Consider the following 21,384-nt stretch of genomic DNA (forward strand, 5'->3'; position numbering starts at 1 on the left):
GTCTAGTTCTGCCAGGACGTACCTGTACGTCCACCAGAACACAGCAGCTGCACGGAGATCGTGTAGCTGCTTTCACTAGGAGCCGGCTGTTAACTTCAGCCGGAGCTCCTAGAGAGAAGACAGGGCAGATTTATTACCTCCCCTGCCTTCTTGATCGCTGTGTATACAGCGCTCAATGAGCGCTGTATACACGGCTATGGACGCAGCCATAAATCAGCTGCCCTCTGACCCGGCAGACACGTGATCGCCGGGAGCAGTGTCCTGCCAGAGCTGCTGGGTCCTACAGGACTCAGATCAGCTCTGCATACTGTGTATACAGTGTGCAGGAGTCTGTATTCCTCCTGTAACTGAGGTTAAATGTACCAGCCCTAGTTATAGGAGAAATCAGCCTCAAGTACAAAAAAAAAGTGATCAGATGTCCCCAAAGGTCTCTTATCACCTTATGGGGACACTATCTGGAAAAAAATAAAAATAAAAATATAATAAAAAAGTTTTTTAAAAATGTAAATAAAATAATAATAAAAAATAAATAAATAATACGCTAATAAAACGCCGTTATTAAAGGTTATAGCCCCGCCCCCGACGACACCATACAAAATAAAAATTACCGTAACAGAGAGGAAAAACTATTTTATAAAGTTTTTTAGTGACACTTTGTGTTATTAAATTTAAAAAAAATTATAAATTGAAAACCAGACACAATTTCCCTCCTATATTGTTTATATTTTCCTGGATATAAAAAAAAATTAAAACACATTTGAAAATAAAAATAACATAAAAATAAAGCCATATGTGTCCCTAAAAAAGACACAAAAATTAGTTGACTAAGACATACAAGAAAAATTTTACAGACCTCAAAACCGCACATACATAATAAACCTAAAATGTGTCTGGTCCTGGACCACAAATTGGCCCGGTACTGAAGTGGTTAAGGGATTTAAAAAAAAAAAAAACTAATGCAAAAAAATATTTTTTTGTCGCTACATAAAAGCTAGGTATTCTTTTTGTTTTTACCGTACATTTTGAGCACCTTTTAAAGGATATACTGAACCAATGCTAAAAACGCAAAGTGACACTAGTGCTGCCTCTCCATTGTTCTGATCCATTGAAGGTCCAGAGCAACAGAGAGGTGGACCACTAAAATGGCGGTTACTCGTGGAGTCTGGTGGACAGTCAGGTGTTCATTGTTTATGAGCTGAAAGTCCTCCGTGCAGGACTTTTTTCCTCCGCTGATTTTCAGTAGCCTTAGATATTCTTATCACAAACTCCTGAGTTTATATTGTGCACTGAAGATGCCTCTTCCTATCACTAAGTATCTAGAACATTAGTCGAGACAACAAGTAAACTTTCCAGCAGTTAAACTTTCCAGCAGTTTTTAGGCTGGCAGTCACCTAAGGACATTTTGCTTTTTGCCAATTCTGAAAGTTTTTGTTTTGCTCAGTGCTGATGCCAGATGGGTTTCTGTGAGGTGTGATTGATTTTCTGCAGCTGAATATTTTTGTATATATGCATGATCTCACTCAATCCTGACATGAACCCAACAATGTTCTGAGCTTTATCTGACAAAGTGAACACAGACAGCCACTTATCTAATACAGAATATTTGGCTAATATATATACAGTATATATATATATATATATATATATATATATATATGTTGTCTTTTGGGAAAAAAAGACAAAAACAAGAGAAGGGTCCACATTAGTCTCAATGACACTTAGTGACGTTACAGTTGCTGCTTTTTGGTTTTGGGCTATCATCATAATATATACAGACATATGATTAAAATTAGTGTATTCACATGACTGCCACCTACTGGCCAGAAAGAAACAGGGCAGGTCTGCTTCTTATTCTAAGTGTTGAGTTAGGGATGAAATACTTCCATGTTCTGGCTGCATCTGCACAAAGAATGTAGGAGACACATTTGACTTCATTTTATTAGCTGTATTAGTAAAACTAAATAGAATAGAGTCTAGATTATTTTGAGGAGCATGACCATGGATAATTTTAAGAAAGCAAAAAGTTCTAGATTAATGTTCGCTAAACCCTGTAGCTGAAGATCAATGTGGCTTTCTTGTAGTGTGTTCTTTGTATTGAATGTTACATATGTATGTATTCTATTGTGTTATAGGATTTATACTTTATATTGATAGTTATTATGGTTTATTTTAATTTTCTATTTAGTATACAGCTAATGATTTTCTTCTTGGCAGATTAAATATTTTTGTCCGGCTCTGTGCTGTACGTTTCGGATCTTCTGTAACACAAAATGTTTTGGATTCATTTCAGATAAGATAGAAGAAGCACAAAAAAAGCTGAACAACCCTGAGGATCCCAAAAAAGGTGATTTATCTTCTTAGTTCTACTTCTATTTTGTTCCATAATTCTCATAACTTTGATCAATGTTTAATTTTTTTTATCTGTTTCTTTGACTTGTACTGTTGCATTTCTTTGAAAGGAAACTTGTTAACATTGTTTTTGCATTTTTATTGCATTTGTACAGTAAATTCACTTGCGCTATCAGACTGAGTTCACACGGAGTATTTTGGTACAGAAGCTGAGGCGGAGGGTGCCTCAGTGTCCGGACCAAAAACCAGGTTGCTGCGACTAGACTGCATTACATCGGCATCCAGCAAACTGCTCCCGGAAAAAAGAACTGATCGACTCGCATTGATGTCAGTGGGAGTGGGTTTTTTGGTCAGGATTTTGAGGCGAATTCGGCCTCAAAATCTTGACCAAAATACCCCGTATGAACTCAGCCTCAGGGAACAAAAAAAGTGGGCATGCTACAAGTAAGGTGAGTTGCCCATAAATGTACACCTTTCCACCTTTAAAAGGTAAACGAACAATTTAGACGTGATAAGATTAAGAATGCGCCATTATTACAACTTTCTAGCACGGTACTATTATTCTTTACATGTGTTTGCCATGATGTGCATGCGCAAAATTGTCACTAAAGGCACTGATTAAAAACTAATGCAAACTTCCAGTAGTAGGAACGCTATTTTATGAAGACCAATAAAGTTGTTAATACATCTAAGTAATTTATTAATCCGGCTATTAATTTCTATAGAGAGATGCTGGCAGGCGGGCGGGTGGCTCCGCATTCCTACTACCAGAAGTTTGCATCAGTAAACTAAATGTTAGTTTTTAATATCTCAAGTAGGAGTTAAGCAATGCTATTTTTGCATGCACATCGCAGTGGACATACGTGAATAGTTATAGTACTGTAAAAGAAAGTTGTAATAATGGCACATTCTTAATCTTAGCGCGAGTAAGTTGTAGATTTACCTTATTAGTGGGCAGTGTGGAGGAACTGGGCATACTCATATACAGTTTTGTAGGTAAAGATTTGGTGTAATTTGCATTTCTTTTATTAAAATTCCTGCTCTTTCTTTGACTAGGAATCCAGTGTATTCCTGTGTACATATACACACATGCATGAGAGACTATCATATACTGAATAAGACTGCCTGCTGGATTCCTAAGCCCAGAATGAACAGATATTCAGATCAATAGATGACAAATAATGTAGAATGTTTTCCCATATATCATTATTCCTGCTCTATAACATGCTACCTGGAGATCAGACAGCATGATACGACCAGAAACCGGATAGGTGCAAGAGCATCAAACATTTGGAAATTTGGTAATCACTTTGATGGTGTCAGTCAGTCATACAACTCTAATCTGATGCAAAGCTTAGCTTTCACAATATATGATGTATGACATTATTCCCTGTATACTAAACTTCACAAAATATGTATAGTCCCGGTTTTGTGTTGTAAATCATTCCAGTGTTGCAGTTAGAGGACTTCATCATCACCAACTCCAACTTTTGCATCCTTCAATAGGTGCCGGACGACTGATTCCAGCAAGATTTTCTATAGCTTTCACTGTTTCTGAGTAATCATTACTGTTAATTTCAGCGCCCAGTATGCTAATGAGGCTCTCTACTGTCAGGTGGGCAGTCCTTGACTGAAGCGCAGCAGCAGACACAATCCACCTGATAAGAGGCCATAATTGTGATTATGATTGTTCTGTGATGGCAGGGGCTAGAGAAAAATATCCAATTGCACCAGAATCAGTGGATCTGTACCGTTTTAACAGAAATTAGGAAAAACCTCCAGGAAAACTGGAAAGAAGAAAATTCTAAGATACATATTTTATGTATAATCCATAATAAATGTTTGCGGCAAGTATGCCAGTGAAGGAGACCCTATTACTAGTAGCCTTTTTTTTTCTGGGTAATGAAACTGGTTTTGATGCATAGCACTCCCATCTATGATGTCCCTATTATGTAACTGTGAGCAGAGATTGTTCACATGTGACAATCCATTGTTATCCTAGCGTGTCTAGTGGTTTATTTATATTCCCCAAGAGGTTTCCTGTCAGACATTTACTGCAGCAAATTAGAATAAATGGCATTCCTATGGGTAAAATGCTCAAACTTAATTTTTTGTTGGGTTAGCTTAGGCATTTTAGGTGGATTTGAAATAAAACTTTCTAGATCGAGAATGATATCCTGGTGTTCCTGGTATTGTGCATTATAGAAAAAGTTTAATGTCTAAAACAACCTGATTATATTGTATATAGATTATCCCAGCGCTCTGCTGTCCTTCCTTTCTGTGAGTGCGGTTTCTCTCCAGTCAGCACCAACTCCGCTGTCTCGCTTGTCAAGTTCATGCTCCGACTCCCTTTACATTAATCATGAAATGTAAATGAGGAGATTTGACATATGCAAATGGCCTATTCTGTTTTTAGAGCAGGGAACACCATTTGCATGATGGCCTTTTTAGTCAGTGTTTTGCTTACAGAGTACACAAAGCATTAAACAGTCAAGTAACAGTAATTTATAAGGTATCTACACTACTTGGTTGCCTACAAACAAGCTATTAAATAACGCCTATCAAACTGCACAATGGTTGTAAGTTTCCCGCCAACAACTACATTCTTTTCTCCATTTTAATACTTCTTTTTATAGACTTGCACCCTGAAAATTGATAAAAGTCTCTGTTTAGATACCTACTGAATAAGATAACAAAAGGGATTTTCTTAGAGTGACCATGCACATTAAATAAGTGGCTAATCTCCTATGGGAAATCCAGCATGCATGATCTAGGTGTCCGCTGTGGTTGGCAGGTCTTCTCTACTATATATAATATACTATACTATATATATAGTGTGTGTGTGTGTGTGTATATATATATATATATATATATATATATATATATATATATATATATATATATACTCACCGGCCACTTTATTAGGTACACCTGTCCAACTGCTCGTTAACACTTAATTTCTAATCAGCCAATCACATGGCGGCAACTCAGTGCATTTAGGCATGTAGACATGGTCAAGACAATCTCCTGCAGTTCAAACCGAGCATCAGTATGGGGAAGAAAGGTGATTTGAGTGCCTTTGAACGTGGCATGGTTGTTGGTGCCAGAAGAGCTGGTCTGAGTATTTCAGAAACTGCTGATCTACTGGGATTTTCACGCACAACCATCTCTAGGGTTTACAGAGAATGGTCCGAAAAAGAAAAAACATCCAGTGAGCGGCAGTTCTGTGGGCGGAAATGCGTTGTTGATGCCAGAGGTCAGAGGAGAATGGCCAGACTGGTTCGAGCTGATAGAAAGGCAACAGTGACTCAAATAGCCACCCGTTACAACCAAGGTAGCCATAAGAGCATCTCTGAACGCACATTACGTCGAACTTTGAGGCAGATGGGCTACAGCAGCAGAAGACCACACCGGGTGCCACTCCTTTCAGTTAAGAACAGGAAACTGAGGCTACAATTTGCACAAGCTCATCGAAATTGGACAATTGAAGATTGGAAAAACGTTGCCTGGTCTGATGAGTCTCGATTTCTGCTGCGACATTCGGATGGTAGGGTCAGAATTTGGCGTCAACAACATGAAAGCATGGATCCATCCTGCCTTGTATCAACGGTTCAGGCTGGTGGTGGTGGTGTCATGGTGTGGGGAATATTTTCTTGGCACTCTTTGGGCCCCTTGGTACCAATTGAGCATCGTTGCAACGCCAAAGCCTACCTGAGTACTGTTGCTGACCATGTCCATCTCTTTATGACCACAATGTACCCAACATCTGATGGCTACTTTCAGCAGGATAATGCGCCATGCCATAAAGCTGGAGTCATCTCAGACTGGTTTCTTGAACATGACAATGAGTTCACTGTACTCCAATGGCCTCCACAGTCACCAGATCTCAATCCAATAGAGCATCTTTGGGATGTGGTGGAACGGGAGATTCGCATCATGGATGTGCAGCCGACAAATCTGCGGCAACTGTGTGATGCCATCATGTCAATATGGACCAAAATCTCTGAGGAATGCTTCCAGCACCTTGTTGAATCTATGCCACGAAGAATTGAGGCAGTTCTGAAAGCAAAAGGGGGTCCAACCCGTTACTAGCATGGTGTACCTAATAAAGTGGCCGGTGAGTGTGTGTGTGTGTATGTGTATATATATATATATATATATATATATATATATATATACACACACACACAGTAGAGATGAGTGAACACTGTTCAGTTGATTACATGTTCGAGGTATTCGATTGGAATCGAACACACAAGGCAGATGCAGTAAAAACACACGGAGAGGCAGCAGAGCTCAACACACACACCAGAGATGCAGCAGAGCTGCGTGTGCAGCATGGTTCAGGGTTCATCTTGTAGCAGTGCTGAGTGTGCATTGAACCCTGCTGCACACTCAGCTCTGCTGCATCACAGATGTAGTAATGCTGAGTGTGCGTTGAACCCAGATGCACACTCAGCTCTGCTGCATCTCAGATGTAGCAGTGCTGAGTGTGCATTGAACCCTGCTGCACATTCAGCTCTGCTGCATCTCGGTTGTAGCAGAGCTCAATGCACACTCAGCACTTCTACATCTCTGATGTAGCAGTGCTCGCCGTGCGCTCAGCTCGGCTGCATCTTCGGAGTAGCCGAGCTGAGCGCACGGCCAGCTCTGCTACATCTCGGCATAGGAATGCAATGACCAGCGTTGATTGGCCGAATGCCATACAGAGTACCGCATTGGGCCAATCAACGCTGGTTCTGCCGGTGGACGTGGAGTGTAAGATCGGTCCACAGCAGTCTCCATTCTGGTCCGATATTAGACTCCGCCTCCTCACAGACGAGCCTCCAGCAGAACTAGCATTGATTGGCCCAATGCTGTACTCTGTATGGCATTCGGCCAATCAACGCTGGTCAATGCATTCCTATGGGAAAAAGTGAGCTCTTGCATATCGCAAGCTGACAGGGATCCCGACATAATACAGTGACTTGGGCTTGTTAGATGCCCCCAGACATGCTTCCCCTGCTGTCCCAGTTGCATTCCAGGGTGTTGGCATCATTTCCTGGGGCGTAATAGTGGACTTGGTGACTCTCCTGAGTCGGATCCCAGTCAAATGGTGGTTTCCCCTGAAACGAAGCATTTTTCCCCATAGACTATAATGAGGTTCGATATTCGTTTGAATAGTCGAATATTGAGCGTTATTTGAAAAGAATATCGAATATTTTACTGTTCGCTCATCTCTAATATATAGCTCTGGAAAAAATAAGAGACCACTGCAAAATTTTCAGTTTCTTTGATTTTTTCTATTCTATGGTATATTTTTGAGTAAAATGTACATTGTTCTTCTATTATATAAACTACTGACATGTCTCTGAAATTCAAAGCAAAAAATTTTGTATTTATTTGTAGCAAATGAGAAATCGTCAAAATAATAAAAAATAAGCAGCACTGTCAGACCTGAAATAATGCAAAGAAAACAAATTAATATTCATTTAGAAAGAACAATGCTAATGTTTTAGTCAGGAAGAGTTCAGAAATCAATATTCGGTGGAATAACCATGATTTTTAATCCTAGCTTTCAAGCCTTGGCATGCTTTCCACCAATCTTTCACACTGCTTTTGGGTGACCTTATGCCACTCCTGGCACAAAAATTTAAGCAGTTCTCAGTTTGATGGCTTGTGACTATCCATCTTCCTCTTGATTACAACTCTGAGGTTTTCAATGGGGTTCAGATCTGGAGATTGGGCTGGCCATAACAGGGTCTTGATGTGCTGCTCCTTCATCCACACATTGATTGACCTAGCTGAGTGGCATGGTGCATTGTCCTGCTGGATAAAAACAGTCCTCAGAGTTGGGGAACATTTGGGAACTTTTTTTTTTGTCTAAACACTCCATCCTGAGTTTTCCAGCTTCCCAGTACATGCTAAGGAATCCTGCAAAAAAAATAAATAAAAAATAAACCCTAACCCAAGAACTATATAAATAAGAGCATTTTGGCTTTTGGAAGATGGGGAGGGTGAAAAAATGAAATGCAGAAATTACATTGCCGTGTAGTTAAGGGAATAAAGCTCCAACACACACCCTACTGGTATGGCAGATTTAAGAAAGTCTTTTAGATTGAGGTGATTTACTGTATTCTTAAAGGGCTTGTTTGGGATAAACTGCCAATCTTCCCCTAAGCTACGCCCCCTTCTCCCACCTAGCTTCTACATTACTTGTATTTAAAAAAACAAAACAAAAAAGTATAATTGCCTATATCCCTGAGGCAGTCATGTGATCGCCCCAGGGACACTTTCTGACAATCTGGTGACATTCTGTTTCACTGCTTTCGAAACGGAATGTCATCAGTACTCTCCCTCCCTCCCCTTTCCCCCCCAACCCCATCAATACTTACATTTCTTTCTGTGTCTGGGATGGCTCCTCCTTTCTTCAACCACCTGGACAGTCTGGAGGTGAGTGCAAGACATGCTCAGTAGACTGCATAGGCCTCACAGGTACTTCCGGTCTGTGCACCGTATCTCCAGCCTGCGCACAGTGAAGAGGAAAGGAGGAGCCGTCTCGCAGATGGGATGCTAGGTAAGTATGATGCCATGGGCAGGTGGGCTTAATTACTTGAGAAGGGCTAGTGGGCAGGATAGCTTAGCTAGGGAGACTGGGAGGGGGTCTAGTAGTGGGCGGGACAGCTTAGCGTAGCTTAGAGAGACGGGGAGAGGGTGTAACGCAGTGAGAGAGGAGGGGGGAGCAGTCATAGGGAGGTAGCGTGGAAGGTACACAGGGAGCTACATAGTAGGAAGCTAACACAAACAAATGCAGAAGATACCAGGAGCTCCCACAGACACCTAGAAATCACTCAAAACACTGGTAAAAGTATATGGGTGCACTTTTAACCCTTTAATAGCACTAACAGACTTTTTGAGGGGGGGGGGGATTTTTTTTGCCCGGAAAACCCCTTTAAACTCTTATGTTTGAACAAGATTTTACAGTTAATAGCACTTTCCAGGAATAAAGTTAAGCCTTATACACACATCCCCATAGACTTTCATTGGTGTAATCAGCATCTATGGGAAAAAAGGGCATACTTCTGATGAATAAGCACATTAAAATGAAAGTGTACGTATGGTGTCCGAAAAATGCAGATGCCATTCGTACGGTAAAGACGTACATGAATAAAGCTGAAGTATGACTGCTTTGTTCCAAAAACAGTTGTATACCTGTGTGTGTTGTATTGCAGCTCAGCTATATTTGCTTCATTGTAGTTGAGCTCCAATACTAGATACAATCTATAGATAGGTTTGGTGTTGTTTCTGTAGGAAGACGCTTATAATCCTGCAAAATCTGATATTCAAGTATCTTTGTGAATGCTTTGCCTTGCTTATCTTGTGCGTTGACTTTGAGCTGCATTTCATTTTCACCGTTCACAGTGAAAGTAAAGGTTCTGCTTATTGCTTCTTGAAATGTGCCTACTTGCAGAATGTAGATATGCTTGGGAGGCCAGCTCATGAACACATGTTCACTGTCTTCACGGGCAAGCAGGCATGTTTTTCTTAGCTCTGGTAAACTCGTTTTAGGCTGAAGCCTCACGTTGCGAAAACGCAGTGTTATTGTCATGGTGATAAAGCTGTGTTTTATAGGACCTGCAATATAGATGGGATTCTGGCTAATCCCATCCACGCATAGCAGAAAAAAATTGCAGCGGAAAAGCTGCGTTTTCAAAAAGCGCTCATTTGTTGGAAAATCGCAAAATGTCAATTATACCTGTAAAAATGCTGGTATCTTCTGCATAAGTATTATAAGGGCAGAAAGTCTGCAGAGCAAAACACAATACAAAAAAAGGCTTGCCGTTTCCGCTGGATATTTCTTTACTGCATTTCGCTGCATGGGACCTTAAAGAGGACCTTTCATCACTGCTGGAAAGCCGATAGTGCGCTGAATTCAGTGCACTATCGGCTTTCCCGATCTGTGCCGTGGGTAAAGCGCTATCGGTCCTGTAGCACTTTACAGTCAGAAGGGCGTTTCCGACAATCAGTCAGGACCGTCCTTCTCCACAGCAGCGCCTATCGCGCTGTACAGTGTGAGCGGGGAGGAAAGCCCCCTTCTGTCTGCTCACAGTGCTCATCCATAGACGAGTATTATCAGGAGGGGAGGGAGGCGTTCCTCCCCGCTCACACTGTGCAGCACGATAGGCACTGCTGTGGAGAAGAACGTTCCTGACTGACTGTCAGGAACGCCCTTCTGACTGTAAAGCACTACGGTACCGGGACCGAAAGCGCTTTACCCGGGGCACAGATCGGGAAAGCCGATAGTGCGCTGAATTCAGCGCACTGTCAGCTTTCCAGCAGTATATGGAACTGCCTGTGCCCAAAAGCTATATATATATATATATATATATATATATATATATATATATATATATATATATATATATATATATATATATATATATATATATATATATATATATATATATATATTAGTTTTGTTTTTTTACCACAAAGATTAAAACTTTGCAAAAAAGAAAAAAATTCTTGCAGTCTTTATTCTTTTTGTGGGCCAAATGTATGTTTTCTTTATACCAATTTAGGGAATGAGCAATATTTAGATTTTTTTTTTTTTTTTTTTCCCAATTAAAATTTTTATGGGAGACAAATTAATAGAGATGAGCGAACACTAAAATGTTCGAGGTTCGAAATTCGATTCGAACAGCCGCTCACTGTTCGAGTGTTCGAATGGGTTTCGAACCCCATTATAGTCTATGGGGAACATAAACTCGTTAAGGGGGAAACCCAAATTCGTGTCTGGAGGGTCACCAAGTCCACTATGACACCCCAGGAAATGATACCAACACCCTGGAATGACACTGGGACAGCAGGGGAAGCATGTCTGGGGGCATAAAAGTCACTTTATTTCATGGAAATCCCTGTCAGTTTGCGATTTTCGCAAGCTAACTTTTCCCCATAGAAATGCATTGGCCAGTGCTGATTGGCCAGAGTACGGAACTCGACCAATCAGCGCTGGCTCTGCTGGAGGAGGCGGAGTCTAAGATCGCTCCACACCAGTCTCCATTCAGGTCCGACCTTAGACTCCGCCTCCTCCGGCAGAGCCAGCGCTGATTGGCCGAAGGCTGGCCAATGCATTCCTATGCGAATGCAGAGACTTAGCAGTGCTGAGTCAGTTTTGCTCAACTACACATCTGATGCACACTCGGCACTGCTACATCAGATGTAGCAATCTGATGTAGCAGAGCCGAGGGTGCACTAGAACCCCTGTGCAAACTCAGTTCACGCTAATAGAATGCATTGGCCAGCGCTGATTGGCCAATGCATTCTATTAGCCCGATGAAGTAGAGCTGAATGTGTGTGCTAAGCACACACATTCAGCACTGCTTCATCACGCCAATACAATGCATTAGCCAGTGCTGATTGGCCAGAGTACGGAATTCGGCCAATCAGCGCTGGCTCTGCTGGAGGAGGCGGAGTCTAAGGTCGGACCTGAATGGAGACTGGTGTGGAGCGATCTTAGACTCCGCCTCCTCCAGCAGAGCCAGCGCTGATTGGTCGAGTTCCGTACTCTGGCCAATCAGCGCTGGCCAATGCATCCCTATGGGAAAAAGTTTATCTCACAAAAATCACAATTACACACCCGATAGAGCCCCAAAAAGTTATTTTTAATAACATTCCCCCCTAAATAAAGGTTATCCCTAGCTATCCCTGCCTGTACAGCTATCCCTGTCTCATAGTCACAAAGTTCACATTCTCATATGACCCGGATTTGAAATCCACTATTCGACTAAAATGGAGGTCACCTGATTTCGGCAGCCAATGACTTTTTCCAATTTTTTTCAATGCCCCCGGTGTCGTAGTTCCTGTCCCACCTCCCCTGCGCTGTTATTGGTGCAAAAAACGCGCCAGGGAAGGTGGGAGGGGAATCGAATTTTGGCGCACTTTACCACGCGGTGTTCGATTCGAACATGGCGAACACCCTGATATCCGATCGAACATGTGTTCGATAGAACACTGTTCGCTCATCTCTACAAATTAACAAAAAATGGCAGTTTGGCTCTTTTTTGACTTTTTTTTTTTTTTTTATTTAAATGGGAGCTTATAGGGCATGAATAGTGGCATCCTTTTATTCAATTAGTTTCATGCACCTACCAGGAGCTTTTCCAGTATGCTAAATATATGTGAAAGAAGCCTAATATGTAAAGGCACATAATTTTTTTTAAATTTTTTGATGGTTTATGAAATTAGGTCCATATCACTGTATTTATCTACTGTGTAGTGCTGGAACATTTATCAATCTATATATTTTACTCAAGCATTTGCCTACTGTACCACAAATATACTGCATTGTATCATTGCATTCAGTGCATAGCTTAATGAAAAAAGTGAGCGAGAGCAGGATAGCAAAGGATGGGAACGCTAGGAAGGAAGAAGGTAGGTGTTATAATAATGCGTGGGCTTGTGTAGGCTAGAACTGGCAGCACTGAGAATTAGTACAACAAAAGCATAGCTTATTTTGCCAAACCAGGACTAGAAGACATCTATACCTGAACAAAACAGGTACTTATATTTATTATGTACATATACAATAAGACTTTGGAATATTGTGTGACCTAGACAAAGTGTTACATGCATGTAGATAGACCCAGATGAAAAGATGGCATTGGGGAAAATACATGTGTCCCTTTATCTACTTTCCTTTAAAAGTATCTGCCTGGAATTTTCCTCTGCAGTATACTACAAAATAAGTATTTTTCCCCTCGTTACTGACACGCTATGGTTTTGCTGTATAGACTTTCTTTTTTGTACTCGATCATACTATGTGCATGTAATGTAGCTTTATGTTCTATGAATATATTTGTTTTAATTTGCACAAAACCGTTTCTAATGCTTTCTATGGCTGTGTATTTGTTTGTGTTGAGATATAAGCCTTTTTCTATGCCTTTTTCTCTCCCTGATCCTTACTGTATTCCTGAGAAAAGCAATATATTTTATTCATAATCTCTTCCATGAACACACACGATATTCAATACAACATGCTGGTGTTCTACTTAATACAGAGTCCTGTATTCTGATTATGATCAATGCCTCAGTTACATCTTTATGTTCTGTTTTTCTCTTATACTGCTATTTATGGAGAGGGTGGGCAAATATTCTTTGTCGTTCTGAAATCCAGAAACCAACAATTTCAAATATTCATGCAGTGAAAGCCATAGGAAGGGAGGTAAATGACTGTATAAGCAAACTGTCCCCTTCACGTAATGAATGCAAAAGCTATTGACTTTGCTATTGATATTTACAAGAATTCTATATGAGATATATTTATAATACTGCTGCCTCACAACCTTTTATTTTCTATTACTAAAAATCTGAGGCAGTAAAACTGTAGAGATGCAAGCCGTGTCAGTCTGTACCGTCTGGTAGCTCATACGATGAGTCTGTCTACTGTATGTTCACAGAAAGCAGAAATGTTTGAAGACTGCAGGTAACTGGACTGTGTGCTACACTATGTCACCAAGATACTTTGATATACTGGTAGAGTTTAAACCTCTGATAATGAAGGGAATATAATATTTGGTTGCTTTCATAACCGGATGTTCAGTTGACTGTATCGGTGATCTTTTTTTCCCTATATTAACTTAAAGGGGCTCTATCACTGGGAAAAGTCATTTTTAGCTAATCACATGCTTGCATAGCCTTTAGAAATGCTATTCCACACCTACCTTTAGTATGTAAATTGCCTCAGTGGTGTCTGAATGGGATGGAAATCCATGCAAATGTGGGATTTGAACACCGCCACCAAGTGACCCCCTTGCTCCTACCACGGGGAGAACATACAAACTCCTTGCAGATGGTTTTTTGCCCTTGGCGGGATTTGAATACCAGGACCCAGCGCTGCAAGGCTGCATTGCCAACCACTGAGCCACCGTGTGGCCCCCTTGCTCCTACCATCTTGTGAAGGATACAACCTACAAATAGAGCCTGTTGATGTAAAAATTGCTAAAAATTTAAGGTTAAAGGGGTTGTCCAGTTTCAGACCAATATTAAGAGACAAATCCTATTGTTTGTATAATGAAAAGTTATACAATTTTTCCATTATACTCTTTGTACCAATTCCTCACAATTTTCTTAGATCTGTACTTGCTGTTATTCATTCTGCTTACTTCATTTATTTCCAGTGTATAAATATCAGTCCATGGTCATGTGATGGACACAGGGGCGCACAGCTCGTTACAGTCACAGCATAATAATCAGACATCTGCCTGGTAACGAGCTGTGCACCCGTGTGCCCATTACATGGCCATGGACTGAATTTTACACTAGAAGTAAGCAATGAATGGCAGCAAGCATAGACCGAGAAAAGGCCTCATGGTATTTGACGTCAGTCAGCAGGCTTGAAGAAGACCAGGAGCAATATCGTAGCTGTGTATGATTAAAGCCACACATTGCAGAAAACATTTTTTCTTTTTTTTTTTTTTTTTTGTTTCAGATTTTACTGCGGGTTTTCGAGTTAAATCCAATAGTGGCTAAAAATTTAATGGGAAATCTAAAGGAAGCATTTATACTTCTCCCTTCTGCTCAACCCTAACTTTTCGGTGAAAAACCACAGCAAAATCTGCAACAAACAAAGCAGATTTACACAAAGTGGGGCTTTTGCCTCACACTATTTTTCTTTTTTGTTTTTCTTTTTATGTTTGCTTGTTTTAAAGGGGCTCTATCATTGGGAAAAGTCATTTTTAGATAAGCACATCCTTGCATAGCCTTTAGAAAGGCTATTCCACAGGTACATTTTGTATGTAAATTGGCTCAGTGGTTTTTGAATGAGCCCGTTTATATTCATATGCTAATTAGCCTTTTGGTGCACCCCGGAACTCTCATCGTGCACCCTCTGCCTATTCTTTCCTATGTATGTGTACAGCACAGGCTGCTGCTGCTGACTTCCTGCTTGTATACACAGATAGGAGAGAATAGTAGAGAGGAGTGCTGCTGGGAACTTCCTGTGCTGGCTGGAAGCTAATTAGCATATGAATAAAAAACTGGCTCATTCAAAGACCACTGAGGCGATTTACATACAAAAGGTAGGTGTGGAATAGCATTTCTAATAGCTATGCAAGGATGTGTTTAGTTAAAAATGACTTTTCCCAATGATAGAGCCCCTTTAGGGAACGGATTAATCATAATAGAGGTAAAATATCCATTTTGAGCGGCATTTTGATGTAGGTCAGAATTGCCCAGCATTACTGGGTATTCCTTGGTGTTAATTTTCTTGCTGCTAAGTGAGTTAACAATTGTTAAAACATTTTCTTCCAACAAATAATTTTTTTTCCCATCATGTTGCAGATATAGTTGCCGTTGGGTCCAGAAGTTGCTTTGATACTGTCAAAGGTGTCAAGAGGAAAAAAATTGTCACAGAAAATCATTTGAAGAAAATCCCGAAGTCTCCACTAAGAAATATTTCAAAGGAGAAGCAGAGGCATGATCTAGAAGTCTACACATCACATAGCTCTACCCAATCAGGATCTAGTCTCTCAAAAGAAAAGGAACCCATTCTTCATAAACAAAATAGCAAAGAAGGCAAAGGAGCAAGTGCTGGGCTTAACAATCCATCTGTAAAATCTGGCATTTCAATGCAGGCTCGAAAACTTTCTGTTCCACCAGACTTATGTAACGGGAGAAGTGAAAGCTACAACTTTGGTAGCAAAATGACATTAATAAAAGATAGCTCTACTTCCAGTTCAATACCAGTAAATATGAAAAGTGCAAATATTGACTCGGCGAATATCAATAAGCAGTACTTGTGTGCAAATTCAGCTTTTGATGTTTTATTAAAGGCTATGGAACCAGAACTCAACACATTAAATCAGTCTCGGGGGCCCTGTGGTACCCAAACTGAAAAACAAGGACATAAGAGCGAAGCACTTTCATCAACATGTTCCTCTTCAAGTCCATTGTCATCTTCTGAAAGGGAGGCAACAAGTGCTAGATATTTTCATCATCATCAAACTTCTCAATGTAGTCAGCCTTGTACATCAAGCAAGGGTTCCCAACACACCCGGGTTCATTCAGGTATTGAGGAAGAACAATTTCAAAAGCAGCAATCTCCAACCTGCAACAATTACTCTAGCATTCTAGATGTTACTAAACAACAAGTTTACCATGTAGCTGTTACTTCTTCAATAGTAAATTCTTCTTCTCCAGTAACTCAGGTTCTTTCATTGCCAGGAAGTTCTTCTATAGCTAATCCTTCAAATCTTTCATTAAATAATACATATAGTGTAACTCAAGTTGCTTCACTTATAACAGGGGAGCAAATGTGCAATATTGTTTTGAAAGATCAAAAACCTAAAAAACAAGGTAAATATATATGTGAGTATTGTAACAGAGCTTGTGCAAAACCCAGTGTCCTCCTTAAACATATTCGTTCACACACTGGGGAACGACCATACCCTTGTGTGACATGTGGATTTTCATTCAAGACAAAAAGCAATCTGTATAAGCACAAAAAGTCTCATGCGCATGCTATTAAACTTGGATTAGGCGTGCGTACGGAAACTGGAGGTATGCTTCTTTCACAAGATTCTGAAAAAGCACTTTTTATTAGTTCTGATATAGATGAAAGTGGAGAAAGTGATGAAGAGTATACATCCGAAGAGAGGCAAGAAGATCAAAATCTTCCAGGTCTAGAGTCCCCTGAAACTACAAAAATGTCTTCTGGGCTTGGCACCGATAGACAGAAAGAAGGACGGTCTTCCTCAAATAGCCCTGTAGCAATGTTACAAGATACTACTTTGCAAGAGAAACCTACTGAGATAAAACCAGCAGAATTACCAAAAGTTGTTGTTTATCCTGTTAGTGTTTCTCCATTAAGAGCCGACAGCCCTAAAGTTTTAGAGTCTACTTCCGAACAGTTCATAGCACAAATGCCAGAACTAAAAATACAAAATAAGACTCCAAATGTTTTGCGAATGTGCTCATTAAGTGAAGTAGCGCAATCATCTCATAAAATGTGTGAACTAATTCAAGCCGAAAGTAAACAGCCAACTAACATAAATGCTCATGCACAGCTGCAAAGGCAGCAAGCTACAGATTGCTCCCAAGAGCAACAGAGCAAATGTCTTTTGAGCCCTAGAAGCTTGGGAAGTACTGATTCTGGTTATTTCTCCCGCTCTGAGAGTGCAGATCAAGCAATGACCTCTCCATCCCCCTTTGTAAAACTTATTCCCTCATCTGACAAAGACTTTTCAAAAAATGTAAGTTCCTTGGCGCACACACATGTCACAGGAGCAGTATTGGTACAACCATGTATTGAGAAGCCTCCTATCGCTACAGGAATAATGAGGCCACCGTTGGGTACAAAAACTCTCGAAGAGCGAATTTCCAAGTTAATATCTGACAACGAGGCGGTAGTCGATGACAAACAGTTAGATAGTGTAAAGCCAAGGCGAACATCATTGTCCAGAAGAGGCAGCATAGATTCACCAAAGTCTTATATATTTAAAGATTCCTTTCAGTTTGATCTAAAACCTGCAGGAAGGCGCACTAGCTCAAGTTCAGATATACCAAAGTCCCCATTTACTCCAACTGAAAAATCTAAGCAGGTTTTTTTCCTTTCTGTTCCATCCCAATATCCTTCTCTTGACTGTTTGCCAATTACAAGAAGCAATTCAATGCCCACAACTGGGTATTCTGCCATTCCTCCAGTGATCCCAGCCCCACATCCCCTTAGAGGTTGTCAGTCATTTGATGACAAAATAGGTTCTCTTTGTGACGATGTGTTTGTTTCAGGACCTTCCACACCACAACATACAGTCCATCCTCGTACACTTGTTAGACAGGCTGCTGTCGAAGACTCAACAACTGAGCACTGTGGCTTGGGACCTGCCCGGTCTGTTGAAGAAAGTTATCCTTCAAGCAAATCTATACAGGATGCTTTGCTACCTAGAAGTAAATCGTTTGTGCAAGGCACAAGTCTAGACAAAATTAAAAAATCCCATCAAGGCCGAGGTACAATGTTTGAATGTGAGACTTGCAGAAATAGATATAGAAAGTTAGAAAATTTTGAAAATCATAAGAAGTTTTACTGTTCTGAACTACATGGACCAAAAAGCAAAACAGCTGCTCGAGAAACTGATCATAGCATAGCACCAAGCAATTCCCAACCTCAAATTTTTCATTATAGAGTTGCTAGCACGACTGGTACTTTAGAGCAGCCACTCCTTATCCGGAAACGGAGAAAGATGAAAAGTGTTGGGGATGATGATGAACCCCAACAAAGTGAATGTCGTTCTGTCCCTGAAAGCATGGAATCTCCTAACTTAAGCAGTGTCAAAGCCTCATCCACAATTACAATATTGGGCTCTCAGTCCTGTTCGGTGTCAAGCCTAAATCAACAAATACAGTTGGTATCACGTTGCACAGAGCCCAGTATTGATGTCAAGATCTCTGCAATGGAAAAAAAATCAAGCCTAGTTCTGAAGGAGAATGTTGATCTGAAGTGTCAGGGAACTGGTATTTCTGTAATTCAACACACAAATTCATTGAGCAGGCCAAGTTCATTTGAGAAATCAGAATCTGTTGAGCATATTTCACCTGTCTCATTGTGTGAACTTCAAAAAATGAATGTAAAAAGTCCCTTAAATGCAGTGTGTATTGCTCAAGAAGAGAGACCCGCTCCTCAGATTGCACCGTGTGGATCACTTGAAGTAACAAAACCTGATACCAATGAAATTCATCACGGTGCGCTTGCAGAAAGAACTGCTGCCTCTCAGTCTCGTCTTGTTCGTCAGCATAACATTCAGGTTCCAGAGATCTTGGTTACAGAAGAACCAGATAAAGATCCAGAGAATCAAACCAATGATCAAGAACTCCAAGAAAAATTTACCTGGCCACAACGGAGTGGGAGTCTTTCCAGTTTACCAACCGAAAAGCTCCCTCCAAAAAAGAAACGGATCCGACTTGCCGATTTGGATAACTCCTCTGCCGAGTCAAGTTTTGAGTCCACACTTTCAAGGAGTTTAAGTCGTGAGAGCAGCTTATCTCGTACTTCAAGCTTTTCAGCATCATTTGAAAAAGATGAATCTTCAAAATCTGAAAATTTCTCTAAGGCGGAAAGCATAAACAAATCCTATGAATTTCTTACAATTCCAACTGGCTTAAATGCATTTGGTGCTCCAAGAGAAATGAGAAGGGCGGCCTCAGAGCAAATAAACTGTACCCAATCATCTATGGAAGTCATGGACTACAGAAGCAAATCATTTGACTGTGGAAGTATGTCTCGATCACGGTCTATGTCTCCAATAAACATCATGACTTCCCGATCCTCTCTTGTATGTAACGCAAGCAGTGGGCACGTTCCTTTGTTAGAACGGAGAAGGGGGCCACTTGTAAAACAGATATCTTTAAATATCTCAGAAACAAGTGTTTCTCCTGGTAAATCCAAAATTCTTTTGTCAGAAAATCCTACGTTAACTCAACAAAATGTACATAATGTAAACCGAACGTTACCTGAAGTAAATGTATGTTCTAAAGAGAACAGTAGACATACACATGTAATTGACCAACAATTAGCTGAGAAGTCAAAGCTTACAAAAGGTCAACCTTCCGACAGCAGAGGCACTGTAAGCACATCCAACACTACCTTATGTAAAACCGATTTTTCAACTGGCATTCAAAGTAGAGGAAAAGGGGACAATAAGGAGAAGAATGTGCTGCTGTATAAAAAATATGATTGTAAGTCAAATTTTGCTCCAAAATATCAGCTAGAATGTCAAAAAGTTCAGGAGAACCAATTCTGTTCTATTAATCCTGTAACCAAAATTTTGCCAAATAGTCCTTCTGGAGACACTAGCATTGCTCCTCAGAACTTAAAGACTACTGTTCTAGATGGTTCGTCAAGTATTTGTCCAACTATTCCAAATAAATTGTATTGTAGTTATCAGTCTCAGCCAGTAGTTGTGCCAGTCCATAACTACAGCAGTTCTTTATATTATGGGTTTACTGCTGTTACATCTCTTCCTGAGATTCTAGTGACTCAAGATCAAGGAAATTCCATTGTTTGCAAAGCGAGTTCTGCCCCCGTAGCAGAGGCTATAGACCCAATACATATGCCAAAGTCTCAAGAAGAACACAGCAGGTCTTTGACAAGCTCTGTTAGAAATTTTGAAAATTGTCTTCCACGATTGGTGCCACAAAAAGTGCAACTATCTGGTCTTGTTCCTCAGCAAGAGACCTCGGCTTCAAGTAAACGAATGCTCTCGCCTGCAAACAGTCTAGATATTGCTATGGAGAAACAGCAAAAACGAGTTAAAGATGAAAGTGGTGCTGCATGCAATATGAATAACCAACCAGTGCATTTGTTGAGTATGAAGGCTGCTGAACCTGTAAAACAAAGAAAGCCAATGCTAGTTAGACAGTTCTGCACTACAGATCCAGGTGAAAGCTTGGATTATGAGGGTTCCCAAGGGAGATATAGTCCAGAGACTCACGGTCCTGGTGTACAGCTGACCAAATTCCATTCATCATCAATATCTGCCTGTGATGGGAAAGATGTAGACGAGCATGAGCAAATTAAATCTTCAGAAACCTGTCCAGCTGTACGAATGTCACCTGAACCTTCTCCTGTCAATACACAAACAACTTCTTTAAAGTCTACATATAGTAGTCAAGAGAGGAGATCACCTGTTACCTCTAAAGCAATTCATATTCAAGGCCAAGTAAAACTCTCTGCTGGAATCTCTGTTGTTAATGCCGGTGATATGCACCGTCTCTCCTTTCCTAGTCTCAAGACGTCAACAAGTTTTACTTGGTGTTACCTTTTGAAGCGAAAGCCAATACCCCTTCCTCAGAATGACCAAAAGACTTCTGCTTATGCTTCCTGGACGATTAGTTCCAACAACCCCAATCCACTTAGTTTACCCACCAAAGTGGCACTTTCACTGCTGAATTCGAAACAAAAATGTGAGAAGTTCATCTTTACTTTGGTGAAAAACTCCCATCAAAAACATGACATCTTAGTATATTCAAGCAAATGGAAAAGCAATTCAAAAAAGGTAATGT

The 21,384-nt window shown here is 40.5% G+C and overlaps 1 protein-coding gene across 5 annotated transcripts in view; it reads left to right on the top strand.

The window, feature by feature from the left end:
• HIVEP1 (HIVEP zinc finger 1) overlaps nucleotides 1-21,384 on the top strand; it is a 137,020-nt gene that overhangs the window by 90,051 nt on the left and 25,585 nt on the right. For all 5 annotated transcript variants that reach the window (XM_075270814.1, XM_075270815.1, XM_075270816.1 and 2 more), the window contains 2 exons: nucleotides 2,291-2,344; nucleotides 15,670-21,377. In XM_075270814.1, coding sequence (XP_075126915.1) covers nucleotides 2,291-2,344; nucleotides 15,670-21,377 — 5,762 coding nt within the window. The remainder of the gene's footprint in view (nucleotides 1-2,290; nucleotides 2,345-15,669; nucleotides 21,378-21,384) is intronic.

This window comes from Leptodactylus fuscus, chromosome 4 (assembly GCF_031893055.1).
Source record: "Leptodactylus fuscus isolate aLepFus1 chromosome 4, aLepFus1.hap2, whole genome shotgun sequence".
In the NCBI taxonomy this organism is placed as follows: domain Eukaryota; kingdom Metazoa; phylum Chordata; class Amphibia; order Anura; family Leptodactylidae; genus Leptodactylus; species Leptodactylus fuscus.